General features: G+C 47.3%; 1 protein-coding gene across 1 annotated transcript in view; it reads right to left on the reverse strand.

The window, feature by feature from the left end:
* The window catches only part of Paxip1 (PAX interacting protein 1), a 48,079-nt gene extending 32,746 nt beyond the window's left edge, over positions 1 to 15,333 (reverse strand). The window contains exons 1-4 of the mRNA XM_005367452.3: positions 15,212 to 15,333; positions 12,425 to 12,559; positions 7,478 to 7,521; positions 5,234 to 5,297 (exon numbers count right to left, since the gene is read on the reverse strand). Coding sequence (XP_005367509.1) covers positions 5,234 to 5,297; positions 7,478 to 7,521; positions 12,425 to 12,559; positions 15,212 to 15,292 — 324 coding nt within the window. The 5' untranslated portion in view covers positions 15,293 to 15,333. The remainder of the gene's footprint in view (positions 1 to 5,233; positions 5,298 to 7,477; positions 7,522 to 12,424; positions 12,560 to 15,211) is intronic.
* Between the last annotated feature and the right edge of the window lie 8 nt (positions 15,334 to 15,341).

Genomic DNA, 15,341 nt, shown 5'->3' on the forward strand with positions numbered 1-15,341 from the left:
ATTTTGCAAAGCAATCCCTTTAAGTTGGGAAAAGTACTTTTTTAAAAGCCATCCTTCTAAAGGCGTGTTGGCTCCAATGCTCTATTGCCTCTCCCAGTGTCAGGTTGAATCCCAGTTCTACAGCATGAGACCAAGGCAGCTTAGCCTGCCTGGCTCCTGGCCAATCACACCTAAATGCCACTGTCAACACACTAAACCAGCTATGTGCCAAGTCCTCCTCAACAACCTGCCTTCTCGTCCCTTTGTCCTCCCAATGTACAATTTCCTGACTCCCAAAAAGATTTGATCCCCTACTACCAACTGGTGCTCCTGGCAGGGTGGTGCATGCCTGCAACCCCCGCATCTGGGAAATGGAGACAGAAATTCCAGGCCATTCTTAGTGTCTTACTTTTCTACAGCTATGGAGACACCATGACCGAGGCAGCACTGAACTGGGAACTTGCTCACACTTTCAGAGGGTGAATCCATGACTATCATGGTGGCGAGCATGGCAGCAGGCAGGCAGACATGACACTGGAGCAGCAGCTGAACATCTGATCCACAAGCACAAGACAAAAAGAGACTGGACCTGGTGTGGGCTTCTGCAACCTCATAGCCCATCCCCTGTAACAGAACTCCTCCAAAAAAGGCCACACCTCCTATCTTTCCCAACAGTTCCACCAACTGAGGACCAAATATTCAAATATATGAGCCTACAAAGGTCATTCTCATTCAAACCATGACACTTAGCTACACAGAAAACTTGAGGTTAAATGGGAATATATGTTTGGACTCTGTCTCAAACAGTGAGAGAGAGAAAGACAGAGTGTCAGTCTTCCCTTCTAGTCTCCACACACAAGAAAGAAAGCCCATGAACCCAGCTTCCATGGTCCCCTCCTCAGCCAGCTAACACTGCTTACTAAAGACTAAGGTCCCCATATGGTTTGAGCCCTGAGTTGATCTGCCACCTCTCACAGGGCCCAGTACAGTCAAGAAATGTGATTGACAAGGAACTGTTATATTTGCAGCCTACTTGATCTGAGCTGTACTGGCCTTCAAATTCCTGACTTCCTCTCTACACTACAGAGCTGTCTGCCTGCAACAATACCAGCACCAAGGAGATATTTCTGTGGGCAGGAGGCCTCTTCCCCCTATCCCTGGAAGAATACAGAAAGAAATGTTAGCTCTTCCCTAACACCGCAACAAGACAGAAACCTATGGAACCAAGCAGGCCTTGGCTCAGGTGGCCAAGCCTGGGTGTATGTGCATGGGCTCATACAGTTATTGGTGATGGGGTGCCAAGCCTTGTGGAGTCCCCATGCAGGACAGAGCCTAATCATGAGGACAGCTATTGTGTTGTCCCTACCTGCACTGTGTGTTACAGAACACTGTCTTCCTCCATGTGTCTGGCTATGTGCAACCTGTTCGTCTCCCGAGGGACGAGTTACACTGTAATTTGTGTACCCCAAGCCCCTGAGCTTCCCATTGTACATATTTGTTAACATAGCTTAAAGCAAATTAACATTTTTAGCAATCATAAAACATTAGTGCTACCGGTGTACACTTATGCCGACAGCTGCAGGATTTCTTCAAATAAGCTAGACAGCCCTCCCAAGTGCTGGTGTCAGGAGTGGTGTTGGAATCTCTGAGAGTTCGAGGCCAGCCTGATTTATACAGTGAATTTCAGGACTATATGGAAAAACTCTTGTCAGAAAGGAAGGAAGGAAGGAAGGAAGGAAGGAGGGAAGGAAGGAAGGAAGGAAGGAAGGAAGGAAGGAAAGTGCTTTTACCTCCCAGTACATACTGTGGCAGATCTATGTATGTACTAAGAGATCCATACAGATCTAATGCTTCTAAATTTGGATTTTCCTACTCAATGAACTTGCTGAAGGATGCATGACCCTGTCATGACCTGGAAAATACATATTAGTCTCCAGAAAAAACTCTGCCTCTTGAGCCCCACAATTGACACCATCCACCTCTTAGTGTCTGGACACTAAGCCCCTCGCTTCCTTACTTTTTCATGGGTATCCTCCCATCCCCCAGGCTGACCACCTGAGGTGTCTGCAGCCCAGATTCCAAGACCACTTAGAGGCCTGTGTAGCTCCTGAGCTTTCATCGCCTGGTTTCACTTGTCATCTCTTCTCTTCTCCTGATTCTGAACCACACAACTAGACCAAAGGAGCAGACACAACCAACCGCACATAACCATTACAAACTCATGCTGATCCTTTGCCCAGAGAACAGCTGTTCCCAGGAATACAAACTACAACAATAGCATACAATCCAACTTTGTCTGCTCCTAACCAGTACCTTGCCTATCCAATACCCTTTCCAAGTAAATTCAATCCCTGTAACTGTATGCCTTACGCAAGGGTCTCTCAGGTCCCTGCAGCCTCCCCCCTATGCTGAAGAACTCCAATCATGCCATGTGTCCTCCAAGTTGCTCTATGTGAACCGCTCATTAATGCCCCAAATCCCACTGCACACCAGTGTACCCTCATCCCTTATACACCAACGCTACCTGATTTGTCATCAGCATGCCCAAGTCCTTGACCTGAAGGTATGACTGCTCTGGGTCATAACCTTGGCAGAGGCATTGACCCCAGACACAGCAATGACAAGCCCTGGGACCCAAGTTCCCTGTCACTGCTAGGATCCATGCTCCATCCCAGTCTCCATCTCTGTTCTCCTCAGGTGTAAAATTCTAATGTCCACCCTGACCCCCATCACGCCCACAGCTCCTGGACAAAATTCCCCAGTGCTGATCTTTAATCTCATTTTCCAGTTTCTAATGTAAATGTTTATAATCCGAAATTAAATATGTAGCACAAACAGTAGGGGCTTCTTGCCCAAGCCCAAACTCAAGGAGCTATCCTACCACATGGTCTTCCCTGACCTCCCCTGCCCAGCCAGCCCTGCCTTCCCCAGGCACCAGGCATACCAACATGGCTTAAAGGCCTTCTGGGCCCAGTCATATCTTCCTTCAACCCGCTCCACTCAAGCCTACTCAGGTCACACTCTGTCAGTGTGCCCCCTCCCCTCTGAGCTACCAACACCCTCCTTTCCACAGCACAGTCACGCCTGGCCCTCTGTCTTCTTCACCTCCCATACAAGCATGGCAGGTGTGCTATAACCCATCTGATGTGTTACATGCCTCCTACCATCACTATCTGGTAGCTACTGGTCTAAGACTACAAGTGTGTTCCTCACACTAAGCTCAGGCTAATATTTAATAATAATCTAACTAGTTCACTTAAAACTCATCAGCCAGACGGTGGTGGTGCACACCTTGAATTCCAGCACTCAGGAGGCAGAGGCCAGTCAATCTGAATTCGAGGCCAGCCTGGTCTACAGAGGGAGTTCTAGGACAGCCAGGGCTACACTGAGAAAACCTGTCTGAAAAAAAAACAAAAAACAAAAGAGGACCTATAATCATCTTATATTAGCATACTTTTCGCTCACATCTCTGTCCTCCCCCCCCATTCAGCCTGGCCCGGCCCCCCTTTCTCACAGTCTGAACCCCTTCTGGCAGAGGCAAAGCCTATGGAACCCAGAAGGCCAATGGGTGCCAGGGTAAGGGAATGAGACACACACTGCAGGTGAAGCACACGGCGCTATGCAGAGATGGAGACATGGTGACATGCTTCACTTCCCATTTCTCTGATGTTGAATATAAATCTGGAAAGCACAGAGGGTGTAGAGAAAACAGTAGGTGCTGCATATACCCAGAACCCCCAGCATTTACAAGTTTGTACATTAACCAAAATTTAAGACTATTTTCATGTAAATATACAAATATACAAACGGGGGAAAGCACTAAAAAAACAAAGTAAAATTTAAAGAGGGAAAAAAAGTAAAAAAAAAAGAAAAAAACAAAAAACAAATCTCAACGAATTCCTGTTCAAAGAAATAAAGGTGTGACTTTAATGGCTGCATCAAACCAGTGCAGCAGAACAAAAAAGGAGCCTTTATAATTCGCAGAAGTTCTAGAATTTTTAAAAGACAGGAAAAAACAAGTAACTCCAGATAAACTTACTTACTCATTGCCTGGACAAAGGAGGGGTCACCAGACTGGCAACATCATGTGTTAAAGGTTAAGTCTAGCCAACAACCTAACAATGGTAAAAACCCAACACTCCCTGGTTCCCAACCTGGGCAAGGCTGAGGGAAGAGGAGACAAAGGCCAAGTCCTCCCCAGCTCACAAGCACCCTGCTCTGCTCCTTTCTCAGGCGCCTGAAGAAAGGGAGAACAGGCCAGCCCCTCAGACCTCAGGCCGTCACAGGCACCCAAGGACGGACAGTGGAGCCGCTGTGAACTGCACCTCGTCCTAAGGCACTCATCTTGGCAGCTGATATAAAGTAGAGCCCTGATTTAGTGAGTGCTATGTTAGAGCGCAGGCTTCTGTCAGCTGCGGTCAGAACAGGACCCAACTACCAGGGATGTACTTTAAAACAATACCCACCTCTCAGGACCCAGAATTAACCACCAGTCAGTTCCTTTACTTCCTGCTTTCCCTAGTTGCCATAACACTGGGTGTCTTTTATATTCAGTTTTTCCACTTAGCACCATGTCCCAACTTTACACATTTCTATAAACCTAAATTTTCTAAACTGTTCTGTAAGGCTATGAGCTAGGGTTCTTACGCACCTCCCCACAGTCACCTGTTTCTGACTTTGCCCTCCCATAGATAACATGCGCATGCCATCTTCATTCCAGGCCTCTCAACACTGGAGCATTGCAGTTCTCAATGTTAAAGCTTTTCAGACAGTTGCGCTGACTTTGCCTCCAGTGAGCTACTTAGTACATCCCCTGCATCCTCACCGGGACTAAATGCATCACAAATATAATAAGGAAAACTCTTATCTCAATATTAAAATGTTCACCTGACTAAAAACTACAGCAAATGGCTTGATGGGCTAATATAAGCTGAATCCACTCTTCAGAGTCATCTGCTAAGGTTTCTCCTATCGTTTTCTTATTCATCTATGTGAAAATCCTTAAGACTACAAAGCTAAGTGAATTTTTGTCATCTAATTTCAATTATTTTCCATATTCAAGGTTTAAATATCTGTATTTCTCTAAATTACGTATGTATGTATATTTTATGGTTAGACAATGGTAAGTGTGCTAGAAGTTGATTATCAAATACCGTCAGTTTAGCACAAGGGTTCTATGGAACTGGTTAACAAACAGGTCACAGGTCCAAGCGCACAAGCGCTCAGAACCATCATAGACAATAACCATGCTTACCTGAGAAAGGCAGGCAGTGAGTCCAAAAAAAATCTGACAGGACTCTGGAGAGAAACCATTGACTCTGTCGGACAGTTATTAAGATTGCAATGAAGTAAGATGAGCACAGCTGGAACTTCACTAACACAAGCCCTGCCTGCCCTCTAGGGCAGGAGCTGCCACCTCCCTCCCGCTCGGAGCATCTGGAAAGTGAGACAGGCTGAAGATGACCAGAGACTGCAGAGCAGATGAAAGTGAAGCATGAGAGGAAGCGAGCCACTGTCAGCAAAGGACGCCACAAAATCCAATATTCTGTCCACAGCATCACTAGATGGACAGTGTGTCCATGGGAAACATTCCTGACCACTGTCTAACTACACACCAAGCAGATACACAGGATCAGACACACAAACACACACCCTAAGAAGCAACGTGCAGAGGATGTCAAAGGCAGCACCACGGCTGTGCTTGTCCCACACGGGGCTCCTCTTTTAGAACAGACTGTGTGCTCTAAAGTCCGGCAGGACAACTCAGGGCCCTAGAATCCCTAGAATATAATTCCCAAGACCATGCCTCGTTCTAAGGTAGACTGGACCATTCATCTGACTTCTGAGATCGTCAAGCACTGACAGAGCAGTTCTCCTGGAGACACGCAGTCTTCAACACAATGGAGCGTCCAGAGTTCCAAACAGGCAGAAAGGACCCACTGACATAGGTGGGTCAGAAACAGAGTAAACCACAATTGCTGTTAATCCCTTACAGATCCACTGACAAACCCTAAATGTGGGCCGTTCCTGCCCATAATAAATGGAGACTCCAGCACAATGTCCTCTGATCTATCAGTCAAGGCCTTTCTACTTTGCCATCAACAAATCTGAGTGACTATCAGCTGATCTTGAGCCCTCATTCTGGTCCTTTAGGTTTCTCTATGGACAGATAGGCAAAAGCTTAAATAACCTTTCTGAGGAAGACTGGTGAAGAGAAAAGGTCCAGAAAAGACACCACAGATAGAATACTTGACTCCATCCCAGAAAGGGATCCACTTTCCTGAGATTGATTTGTCTGTTTGAAACCTGGGCTTATAAAGATAAAAAACAAACAAACACACACAAAAAAAAACCCTTCACTCTTTGGACTTGGAATGAAGAATGAGAATTTCTGAGCCAGAACTGCATCCTCCAAGAGCTGCTGAGAAAGGAAGGTTTGAGCATCTGAGGCCCTGGGGAGTGTCTCGGCTGAGTCCCTCTGCTGTGTGGCACAGCCGTAAAATGAAGTGTCTGAATGATGGTGCCCATCCTCAGGTGCCCAGCCTGAACTTTAGTGTGCTTCCTGGATGGCAGGAATTATTTCCAAAGTCAAGCTCTGCTTGGATTGCCTCTCCAGTGAAGCTTTATCCTGACAGAGTAAACCAGAAGCCATTAGGCCAACAGGAAGAAACAGAAGTGGTGAGGAATATCCCAGTTGGGACCAAGACAGGATCCTGGACAGTTATGAGGGAAAAATACGACGTGGCTGACACAGGTCAGGAGGAGACTATACACGGTAGAGTGAGTTCGCTTTTGGTTTTCACACAGGGTCTCATGTACTCAGGCTAGCCTTGAAACTCTTATAAAGGATAACCTTTAACTATTGATCCTCTTGCCTCCACCTCCTGAGTCCTGGGATTATGGGCATACATCATCGTGCCCAAATCATGCAATGTTGGAGACTGAGCCCAGGGCCTAAAATTAAGATAGCTCTTTATTAACTGAGCTGCAACCTCCCCGCTCCAAGCCCCAGAGAATAAGGTTATCACCACTCTATTTTCACATACAAAGCAAGGGTTGAGTGGAGAGTATAGAATAATAAACCTGTCATAGGATCTAACTAACTAAAAAGAGGAATACTTATCAAACCAGGAACCTCCTTCTCGTGTTCTCTACGAGTCATGCATGATTTGCTCACCTGACTTCGAGTTCTAAAACTATTTTTTGTCTAAATAGACATTGTAAGACTGAAAAGAGCTGGAACTCTGGGTCCTCGGCACAACTGCTGATCACTGCTTTTTGCTGCAGGTAATGACGAGGACCAGGTACATACCATTTCATACAGGATAGGAAAGAGCAGGGACAGAGGTGCAGAGGAAACGGCCAGTCCCACTCATGAGCCCACTAACTGGATGTATCTTAAACCCACAGTTGTCCCCAGACTCTCACTCATGAGCCCACTAACTCAATGCATTTTAAACCCACAGCTATCCCCCAACCTTGATGTAGAAAAGGATACGGCAGGAGAGCACCACACTGCACGGAGAGAGTCACCCAGGAAGGCTGAAAAAGAAAAAAATGACACAAATCAAAAACCATTCACAATCTGTGACCAAAATGGTACGACTTCACTAGTAGTTGCTTCTGGAAATTAAATGGCTCTGTTGTGACCCACTACAGATGTCCACCAGGGAGCAGCAACCCAAGATCATGTACCCAGGCCACAAACCCCAGCCCCAGAATGATGCAGCCACTACATTCCTTAGGCTTGTGACAGACACATAAGTTTAGGTCCACACCCTTACTGTTGCCTACCTCACCCACCAGCACAGCCCAGTCAGGGAACAGACTAAATTCACAAGGTTTTGGTTTTACTTAAAACCAGGGAGCCGAGCGGTGGTGGCGCACGCCTTTAATCCAAGCACTCGGGAGGCAGAGGCAGGCGGATCTCTGTGAGTTCGAGACCAGCCTGGTCTACAAGAGCTAGTTCCAGGACGTGCTCCAAAACTACAGAGAAACCCTGTCTCGAAAAACCAAAAAAAAAAAAAAAAAAAAAAAAAACCAGGGATACACAATATTTGCAAACCATTAAAGACAAGCAAACCTTTTCTAATCTTATGAATTCCAAACTTGCATTCTCTACAAGGTGAACTAAGAGCTGCCTTCCAGGTACTTTATATCCTTGGAAAATTAGCTTGCCTTGTATTTCTATTCAATTTTAAAAATTAGATCAACTGTTACTATTCTAATAACTCTATTTCAAGAAATGACAATCTGGAAGCCTAGCCATGGTGCCCGTTAGCCAGCTGACTTCGAGAAGCTTGGACAGACAAATCATATATACTCAATTGCTCATTACTGAGGCAGCACTATAGTCAGCAAAATACATTCCAAATCTGTGCAGAAATGGTGTGAGGCTCGGGGCAGAGAGTGAACAGGAAGAATGCAGTCTCTGCTCTGCTGATTGGTAAGGCATACACTATAGTCAGGTCTACCTCGCTGATGTGAACTCAGAGAGTGCTCTACCTGGCATTTTTTTCAACACATGTTAATTCTTTTTTTTCTTTTTCTTTTTATTTTTTTTGATTTGAGAGAGGGTCTCATGAATCCCAGGCTGCACTCAAACTTGATATATAGCCTAGGTTGGTCTTGAATTTGTGACCATACTAGAATTTCAGGCCTAATCCACCATGCCTGGCTAAAGCCTGTTCTCTATGACAAGAATAGTAAATATTTTACAAAATGAAGATTGCCTGTATCTGGGATAATTTCACCAGAGACATGAGCTGACTTACTGCATAGTACAGTGCTCTGGCAAAAGCCCTTGCCATTTCCTTGCATTAGCCAACACTGCTGCCTACTTTCTGATAATTCTAATTCCTATGAAATCTAGGTACTGAGTCAACATCAGTGACCTGTACTGGACCAGGCATGGTGGTGCAAACCTGTATCCCTTGCAATGGATTTGGCAAGGTAAGAGGACAAGGCCTAGATCATATACCAAGATCATTTTGGAAACAAAATAAGTTTTGTGACTGACTCTTCCGAATCCAGAGCACCTCTCATGACCAAACTTTCTTCCCAACAGGGACACCCAAAAGGCATGCATGAGAACCTGTGGAGCTACAACTGAGCTTACAGGAGTATTCCCTGAAACAGTACTGCTGGCTGTCATCAGTCTGCACCCAGAAAGCTGTCACAACCTGCAACAATGTACTATGAGAAGTTTGGACTGGACAACAGTGGTGGCACTTTTCTTTTGCTCAGTGGGAAGGGGCCACGGGAACCCAAAGTGCTCTCAGGCAGCTTTAGACAGCACGGGTTTGGAAATGAACCCCTTTACATTACATCCACCCAGCTTCATAGCCCTAGAAAGCCTTCACAAAGGCTGAGTAGGGTTCCTCAACTTAAAGGCCACTTCCAAGTTCATTCCAAGCAGAGAAAGGTTACCTCTCCAAGCACCAGAGTAATTCAAAGCTGGGCCCACTGGTAAAGTAGAATGGAAAGAGCTAGAGATGGCTCAGCTGTTAAGAGCACTGGCTACTCTCCCACAAGACCGACCCAGCACCCATATGGTGGCTTATAATCATCTATAACTCTAGTACCTGGGAATTCAATGCCCTAATCTGGCCTCCACAAGAACCAGGTACATTCATGGAACATAGACACACATGCACACAAAACACTCATACAAATAAAATAATATATTAAAAAGTTAGTATCCAGCCGGGCGGTGGTGGCGCACGCCTTTAATCCCAGCACTCGGGAGGCAGAGGCAGGCGGATCTCTGTGAGTTCGAGACCAGCCTGGTCTACAAGAGCTAGTTCCAGGACAGGCTCCAAAACCACAGAGAAACCCTGTCTCGAAAAAACCAAAAAAAACAAAACAAAACAAAAGGCCCCCATAATGCTCACATATTTCACATATTTGAATCTTTAGTCATCAGGAAATGGCGCTATTTGGAAAGGATTAGGAGAGGCCTTGTCAGAGGAAGTGTGTCACTGTGGGTGGGCGCTGAGGTTTCAAAAGCTTATGTTAGGCCCAGTTCTCTCATATGGATCAGAATGTAGCCTTCAGTTACTTCTCCAGCACCTGCCTGCATGTCACCACGCTCCGCTCCCCACCATGGTGACAATGGACTAAACCTCTCAGACTATAAGCATGCCTTCAGAGGAATGACTGCCTTCATCAGTGTCTCTTCACAGCAAAAGTGACTAAGACAGAAGGCTAGGTAGGTCAAATAAGGTGCCTGCCCCTGGGAACTAGGCCTTAGCCACCCCAACTCCCACCCAAATCCACGTTCCAGCACCTGCATGGGATTAAGTACAGGCCTCAGCTCAGACTCAGAATAAGGCAGGAAGTGCCCCCAAAGACTCAACTGCAAGCAGGTTGGCTCTCAGGTTAGCAGTTGCTGGCTAGCACAGGCACTGCCACAAACAAGTGGATTGAGATGCTGACAGGAGTCGCCTGTTCAAGAACTACAGGCAAAGCAGGCAGAGTGGAACAGGGTACAGTCTGCCACAGTGGTAGCATGGCAGTTCTTAAAAGATGGAGCAGCCACACTGTACACAGGCTCAGCCTAAAACTTTGTAAGCACCATTCTGAAATGTCATCTTTGAACTGGACACTCCTCCTGCAGAACAAAGCAACCTGTCTGTCCTACTGGCCATAGCTCACTGATCCTGTATGTAGACAGTGGGATCTGGCAATTTCATTACTTTTTATCAGACGCTTGTACCCAAGTATTTACCTATTGTTCATCTCCCTTCTATTTTCCCTTGACATGTCAGCAGCTTCAACAATCTATATTTGTTTTTTTTCTTGGCACTGACGTTAGAACCTGGGGCTTCATTCATATATGTTCAACACTGCCCTGCCACCAACCTACACCCACAGTCCCTAAGTACGAATGTACATGTATTGTGTATGAGAGATGCACCTGCGCATACACATGCCGAGGTCAGAGGACAACATCAGGTGGCCTTCCTTCTCTATCACTCTCTGCCCTAGTCCTTGGAACAGTTTCTCACTAAACTTGAAATTGGCTGGTGACCAAGAAAACCCAGCAATCCTCCTGTCTCCATCCTCCCCTAGTACTGGGGTCACAGCTATACATGGTCATGCATAGTTTTCATGGATGCTATGGATCAGAACCCAGGTCCTGATGCAAGCAAGCTCTGTTACCCACTGAGTCACTCATCTCCCCAGCTCTAATTATTAAATCATGTGATAAGCTATCTTACACATAAATTTTATCTCAGAGACTAAGGGGGTAACACAAATATTTATTGCAAAGGAAGTCTTGGGGTCAACTGTGTTAAGATTCATCACTTGGTCCGGCAAGAGTGACCTAGGCCCAAACACATGTTTGTAAGGTAAGGCTTTCCCTCTAAATCTGTATGAGACACACAACCACTTTACTAGAGTGACTAACAGAAAGCGAGCTCACAGAAAGGGCGGGCTGCGATGCAAACCAAAGAAGCCTGCCCCGGCGCATAGCCAGATGTCTGGCAAGCTTTAGCAAGAAGCAGCAGGTGAAGTGCCCACGAACCACACTGAGCACCAATCTTCAGAGACATAGTGGGCCTGAGCAAGCACGCATGCTAATGCACAGATGTGACCACTGTATTTACTGCTACAAACAACCTCTCAGGTGGCAATTGTCTGACAACATGGGTCAAGAACCTCTCTGTGACTCCTGAGGCAGACCACCATTCAGGATCATTTTCAAAGACAAGTTGGCAAGCCTGCAAAATTTTCTAGACATGATGCCGGGAGGGCACCACACCCACTGCCAGCCACCCAACACCTGATCTGACTCACTCACCTCACTCCTAACTGCTACTGTAGAAACACGGCCACTAAATTGTTGGCTTGGGAAAGTAAAGCACTGACCAGCATGAAGAGGGGTAATGGCAGCAGGTAAGGAATAAAACAAAGGTAACCCACGTTACATACACATCCCCACAGTACAAGATGCAGGTGAACAAAATGCTCACTAGCTAAAGCCCCACATTCTACACACAAGCGCCCACAGGTCAGGCTGAATAGCAGTCCAGATGGCCACCAGGTGGAAAGCCAGTAGACTGACCCTTATGGGAGATGAGGGCAGTGAGCAGGGCAGAGGTTTCCTCCCTTCAGCTATCCAGTTGGAGATCAGGAATACCGGTCACCAGGGAAAGGACAGCTTTTAGAAGCTTCTGGAATCAAATATTCCTTCCTAAGATGTAAAGCACCTATCTGACGAGGCAGCAAAGCCACTTCCTAGGGCAGATTTCCTGAGCTGGAGAGCTGGGAGGAAGTGAGAGCAAGGGAGTACTCCTACACCACAGCAACCTGGCCAGTCATGGAACCACAAGTCCCCAAGTTAAGGCAGGAGACTACAGTTTCAGGGCTTCATTCACCTGATGACACCCACTGCTGTGGAGACACATGACATAAGCAGAGGCTCAGACTTTCTACTGACCTTCACAACAGGCAAGTCGAAAACTTCCCTGGCTTCTCCCACCTCAGGGTTGTCCCCGTCCTCTGAAATGATGTGAGAGGCCAGAGCATTGTAGGAGACTTCCTTGGCTTTCCCAGCTTTAAGAAGCTGAATAACCTAAGAAAAGAAAACAAACAATACAATTAATTTTAAAAAAGATTGTATTGGGGGCTGTTGAGAGATGGCTCAGCGGTTAAGAGCATTGCCTGCTCTTCCAAAGGTCCTGAGTTCAATTCCCAGCAACCACATGGTGGCTCACAACCATCTGTAATGAGGTCTGGCGCCCTCCTCTGGCCTTCAGGCATACACACAGACAGAATATTGTATACATAATAAATATATTTAAAAAAAATATATTGTATTGCCTTCCTGATCAAAGAAGTCATTATTAGCAATAACAGAAACATTTAATAAAAACACACCCTGTCCCCCACAGAGAAGCTCTCTCCTGAATTAAAACAATGAAATGCTTTTGGACAATAAAATGCAGGCAACCCTGATTCACAGTCCAAGTCATAGGAATGCAGTGGCCAGCTACTAGCCATCTACTACACCAGGACACAACAGCACCTGCTGAGTTCCACAGAACCTGTTCTCGGTCTTCAACCCAAAGGCTGGGGCTTGACCCACCAGAAGAATCCTGACTTGTGGGTGCCCATCAGGCAAAAAGCACACACTGAGGGAGGGCCCAGGAGGGGAGTTCAGATCACAATGGACAGTGTAGTCTTGTGTGCTATGTACCTTCCTTAAATCATGGAAGGCTATCACAAAGGAAGAGGGTACCACCAGATCTTATAAAAGGACATCAACATAGAAATACATGGGTTGGCCATGTACCCAGACAGACTTGTGAAGACACAACTGTGACAAATTCTCACATCTGTCAGAGGCAGGTCACTAAAGAAATGTCAGAAGCAACAGAAGGAAAACAGGATAGAATTAACCAGGCAGTAACTAAACAGCAAGCAAGCATAACAGAAAAGCCAAGATGGAAATGCTGGCATCTTCCAGAGTGACTGATTGGAAGCAGAGAGAAAGGGCACTGCTGGGCTTCGGTGTGGGTGTGGGCACACTACTCTTTGGTCCCATGTGACACCTGTGAGAGACCTCCAGTTAAACCGAGAGAGGAGCCTCGCTCTCCAGAGATCATAACCAGCCGTAACAGATGGGAACCAAAGTTCTGAGAGTCACTGAGGCAGCCACCTGATGCCAAAAGCATCCAGGACACATGGAGCAAACAGTAGCACCAGGGGGAGCAACCTGACGGGGAGTGCAGGCCGGAGTCAAGGAGGAGACAAAGCAGCCATGTCTGGGACAGTCTATCATTTAAGAACAGGAGCAATGGGTAAGTGTGTATCTGAAGCAAGGAAAATCGGCAGTCACCAGCCACAAGCCATCCTACCTGGAACCCAAGTGTCTTTACTTTCTCCCTGCCCCAACTTTGCTTTACATTCAGGAACATGCACACAGCAAGCCCTCCCCGGCCTTGTCCTTCCCAGGTGCCACTGCTTTTTGTGACAAATTTCCAGAAACAAGTCTTACTTTGCTGTCCTTTCTCTGTATTAGCTCTTCAGCTCCCTGCGGTGAAAACCATCCCATCAAACTGTGGGAACTGTATCTTTCAGATACCGAAGACACCAAACCTTCTCCCCAAACTGTACATCATCAGTTCTGTCTCACAGAAGCCACCTCGTAACTCCGCCTAGTGACCATCAGGACACGTGCCAAGTATATATAAATGCCTTCGATCCCTAGCACAGACATTCCATGCTAGGAAAACAACTTGGTGTGCGCGGGATCTGCTTAGTTAACTAACACTCAGCAGCTACAGCACCTACACCTGTTCGCAGGATGCAGCATGCAGGAACACTCTTCTGTGGCACACTGTGTACCAGGCCCAATGCCCGGCCTGTGCTGGAGTGCTCACCACCTGTGAGCGTCCTCAATCCGTGTCACAAGACTCAAGGAAGAGGTAGTGGGCTCTAAACCTTTTCGAAAACACACTATTTCAGATTACAAGGGCATGCCAGGGAGATTTTTTAAACACTCAGATTTCACACATAGTTGGGCAAACAGCTCAGTTCAGTGTGTTCCTGGTTTCAAGTGACACTTGGTCCGAGTCCCTTGTAAGAGCCAAAGTCCCACAATGAAAAATGAGAAAGGGTGAAAAGAGAGGTGGTGGGAGTAGCAGGCTGATCAGGGCTGGAAAAAGCCAGTTCAAGCACTCATCCTGCTCACTCTGGGCTCAGCCAGAAGTCTCTACAATCGACCCAAACGGACCTGTTACTAGGATACAAGTACGAGCCTCTGGAAGGCCATGTTCAGTGGCTCTTAGACAATTCCTTCCTTAGAACCCGTCACGAGACAACGAAGGCGACACAACTACTTGCACAGTTGAGGAAAGAAAATGTCTGGGACGCTGTCCTGAAGATACCACAACCACAGGCAGTGTCCTGGGGATGGATCCAAACCCACGGTTACTCGCACCAATCACTGTGACCGTGTGGGTAGGGTACCTCCCAAACCTACCGTACAATCCAACCTTAGGGAAAATCAGGGGCCGAAAGGGCAGGCCCCTCGGCAAGGGACGCTCTCAGCAGGGCCCCGCAGGATGCTCGGCCGGCGGCCGCGCCGGGTCGGTGCTCGCGAGGCCCCTCCCGCGGCCCTTCGCGGCCCGGCGTGCCCCGCGGCTCCGGCCTGGAGTCCTGCAGGGCGTGCGCGCGCCGAAACAGGGGATGGCATGACGGAGGGGCCCCGCGCGGGCGGTACCTGCGGGTCGATGTCGCCCACCGCGTAGTACTTGACCTCGCGGAACAGATCCTCCGGAACTTCGGGCGCCGGCTCCGACATGATCGCGGCGGCGCGGCGGCGCCCGGCCCCGCGTCACCCGGCCCGCCGC

The sequence above is a fragment of the Microtus ochrogaster genome, unplaced genomic scaffold (assembly GCF_000317375.1).
Source record: "Microtus ochrogaster isolate Prairie Vole_2 unplaced genomic scaffold, MicOch1.0 UNK18, whole genome shotgun sequence".
Taxonomy (NCBI): Eukaryota; Metazoa; Chordata; class Mammalia; order Rodentia; family Cricetidae; genus Microtus; species Microtus ochrogaster.